General features: G+C 44.4%; 1 protein-coding gene across 1 annotated transcript; it reads right to left on the bottom strand.

Annotated features, from left to right (window-relative positions):
* Positions 1 to 997: 997 nt before the first annotated feature.
* Positions 998 to 3,096, bottom strand: SARC_13700 (hypothetical protein; the record flags this gene model as incomplete). The annotated part of the gene is made up of 2 exons (XM_014292171.1): positions 998 to 1,568; positions 2,730 to 3,096. The coding sequence occupies 2 exons, from the start codon at positions 3,094 to 3,096 to the stop codon at positions 1,408 to 1,410; spliced, it is 528 nt and encodes a 175-aa protein (XP_014147646.1). The 3' UTR covers positions 998 to 1,407.
* Between the last annotated feature and the right edge of the window lie 152 nt (positions 3,097 to 3,248).

Below are 3,248 nucleotides of genomic sequence, written 5' to 3'. Positions count from 1 at the left end.
CTCAAATGCTGCCATACCCATGTGCACCTGGCCGAATATCACCTGCCCCGCCTTGGCTATGGTTTGGCCAGAGAACTGCACGCACACGCCGCAGCAAACCCGATGTTGTATGGTGAGCAGCTGATGGTAAGCCTTGCACATCGCGATGTACGTATGTGAGTAGTGAATACATATGATGAAAGTTAGTTTCTGCAGTGCTATCGTTGGCCTATAAAATATAAAGCTCATTCTTTACATAGCCCACGACTGCTGTGGTCGTCGCTAGGTTCGCTGGAGTGTCCCGTAGATGGCATGCGGCCATGTGGGTGCTTTTTATCACGTCATGTTGGCTGTGCTAAAGCCGCTGGGGATGAAAAATGTTTGACTGGCACGGCATATAAATTTAAAGCCGTGATACAAATCATTTACACGTATTTGCATTTCACAAAGATAGCTACAGTCATGCATGTACTAGCTGCGTATGCACTACATATCGGGAACGCTCAGACAAGTAAAACATAGTTACAATGGCGAGGCTCATCGACTCTGCCACACTGGGACTGTGTTAGGTAGGAATTAAGACTTTTACAGTCATTGATGATATTTTATTCAGCATGCTCGCTCTTTTTTGGGTGTTTTAAGTGATCTGTATTTCACCAGGTGGTACCATTCGTGAGGCAAATTACATTAAACCATATGCGTCCAGCTGAGCCATACACTCAGTGTCGCTAGATAAGCAACTGTCATATCTTGTCTAGATTCTCAGTTAATATAAACACTGTGTATATCAGAACCTATCCGAGTACTGGGATGAATACACAACAAACGCTGCGTGCTTATTCAGTCGCGGTCTGATGGTTCCTGGGGATCGAATCCTCGGGTATGGATTGGGTACTTCCGTATTTGTGTGCACTTAGGTTGTCGAGTGTCCACGATGATTTCAGCCGTCGTGTTTTTAGGGGTTTAAGGGGTATCGAGGCGCACTCTTATTCCCGACTATAGTAGAACTTAGGTGCCACCAATATTGGACCAAATCGCAGGCAAATGTGCGCTATGTACGACCGAAAAAAATAATTTATTAAAACTTGCCGTTTCGCCCGGATAAAAATCATAACACATCGGTATATCCACTTCACGACTCGTGGATTAGGAGCCACGCCCCCAACGCCAGTGCAATCGATTTTTAAGCATACACAGAAGTCAAAGAGCGGACTCGCGCTCAATAACCTATGCTTAAAGCCGACCTATTGTCAAGGCCTTCAAGGCGAGTGACAGCCGTGTATGGCAGGTTAGGGTTTTTATTACATGCTTCGTCATGTCTTCATAGATGTTTTGCTCCAGTAAAATTCGGGTGGTTGTGCGCGAAGAATCGAAGCGTCAGTCGTTTTAATATGCACGATATCAGTCTACATCACCGACCGCGCGAACTTAGACGGCAAACTTAATTAGAATCATTGTTAGGAGTTCAATGCCCACGCCCCATATCAGAATAGTCAGGAATATCTCACCCCAGTATGTCGGCCTTCTGGGCGAAAGTGTCTGTGGCTGTGGCTGCGGTGCTTCGCTCTGTGCTTGCGCGATTCGCTCAGCTGTGAAGATCAGCAAAAGGTTAGAGTGAACTACATGATGTCTACAAAAGTATGCCAAATTATGACTGCATAGCATTGAGGCCAGAATGAGTCAAATGATATCCATCGACATTGGGACGAAAGTAAGCCAAAGTATGTCTACGTAGTATAAAGCCAAAGTTAGTTATATGATGTCTGATAGTACAAAACCAAAGTGAGAAAATATATCTACACAGCATTGAGCCGAAGAGAGCTGTACAGTTTCGACCGCGATCGCGCAAGCAACCTGAGCGCCCACCCAGACGTGTAATTTGCAGAACGAAATTGCATTACTGCCTTAAGTATATAACTTCTGAAGTGCATAACTGACTTCATAAGTATAGAACTGTCATTGTAAGTACATAACTTCTTAGGTACATAACTTCTTTAGTACATAACTAACTACCGAAGTATAGAACTGCCATCTTAAGTACATAACTTCTTAAGGACATAACTGACTTTTTAAGTATAGAACTGCCATCTTAAGTATGTAACTTCTTAAATACATAACCGACTACTTAAATACATAACTTCTTAAGTACATAACTTCTTAAGTACATAACTAACGTCTTAAGTATAGAACTGTCATCTTGTGTACATAACTTCTTAAGTACATAACTGATTTCTGAAGTATAGTACTGTCCTCTTGAATACAATACTTCTTAAGTACATAACTGACTTCTTAAGTATAGAACTGTCATCTTAAGCACATAACTTCTTAAGTATATAACTGACTTCTTAAGTATAGAACTGTCATCTCAAGTACATAACTTCTCCAGTACATAACTGACTTAAAATAACACATACCGTCACGTACATGTACTCTTTGGTTCGCTAGCTGTGGTCGTGTACTGGTGCATGCGCGTAACGTAAGTGCCTCAGAGTGCATCTCTAGCGCTCGTACAGAAACCCGCACACGCTGGTACAGGAACAAGAGCCGAGACAGTCACAGCGCACTCTGTCTCCAGAAGGGTACTATCTCCAAAGCCACAGCACGATCAGACCCACCGTCTGCGATACTACCACCCATCATATACTCCAGGCCGTGAGTCACACACCAATCACACCTCCAACATACCAATCACACACCATCATATACGCATCCGCAACATGGCTCTTGGCACACTACAACCAGTTTCTTACCGTTCGTATTCCTCTGTGTGAGAACGGGTGCCACGCTCGCACTCCCCACACTCGCCGGCGGCGGCGCCTGTGGTGTGTCTGCACTCTCCGACCGACGCGTGAGTGTTTCTTGTGTGTTCACTTGCGTGGCTGTATCGGTCTGTGTCGGCGCCTCTTTTGTATCGTTGCTGCACGCCGCGGCTTTCCCTTGCTTCTCCATGTCTACTTTCTTCTCAGCTTCAGACTTGAATGCTATTTGGGCTATAAACTCGGCATCGATGGCGTCTGGGGTGTGGGATGCCTCAGGATTGAGCTCGAGAAGTGCGTCGGCATTGTGACTGCCGCATGTTTTACAGCTCCAATCGGTGGATCTAGAAATGAAAAACATTTGCAGCACCAAATGAGTATACAAAACCAACAAAAACGTCAATATAAAGTACTAATCCCTCACATTACAAAATTTACGGGAGCATTTTAAGATTGTACACTCGTATCGACCTCGGCTTAAGCCATGTAATAGCACGTGTCGTATAGGTTTCT

This window comes from Sphaeroforma arctica (assembly GCF_001186125.1).
Source record: "Sphaeroforma arctica JP610 unplaced genomic scaffold supercont1.3615, whole genome shotgun sequence".
Taxonomy (NCBI): Eukaryota; class Ichthyosporea; order Ichthyophonida; genus Sphaeroforma; species Sphaeroforma arctica.
The sequence above is the reverse complement of the archived record's forward strand: the minus strand, read 5'-3'. Positions and strand labels throughout refer to the sequence as shown.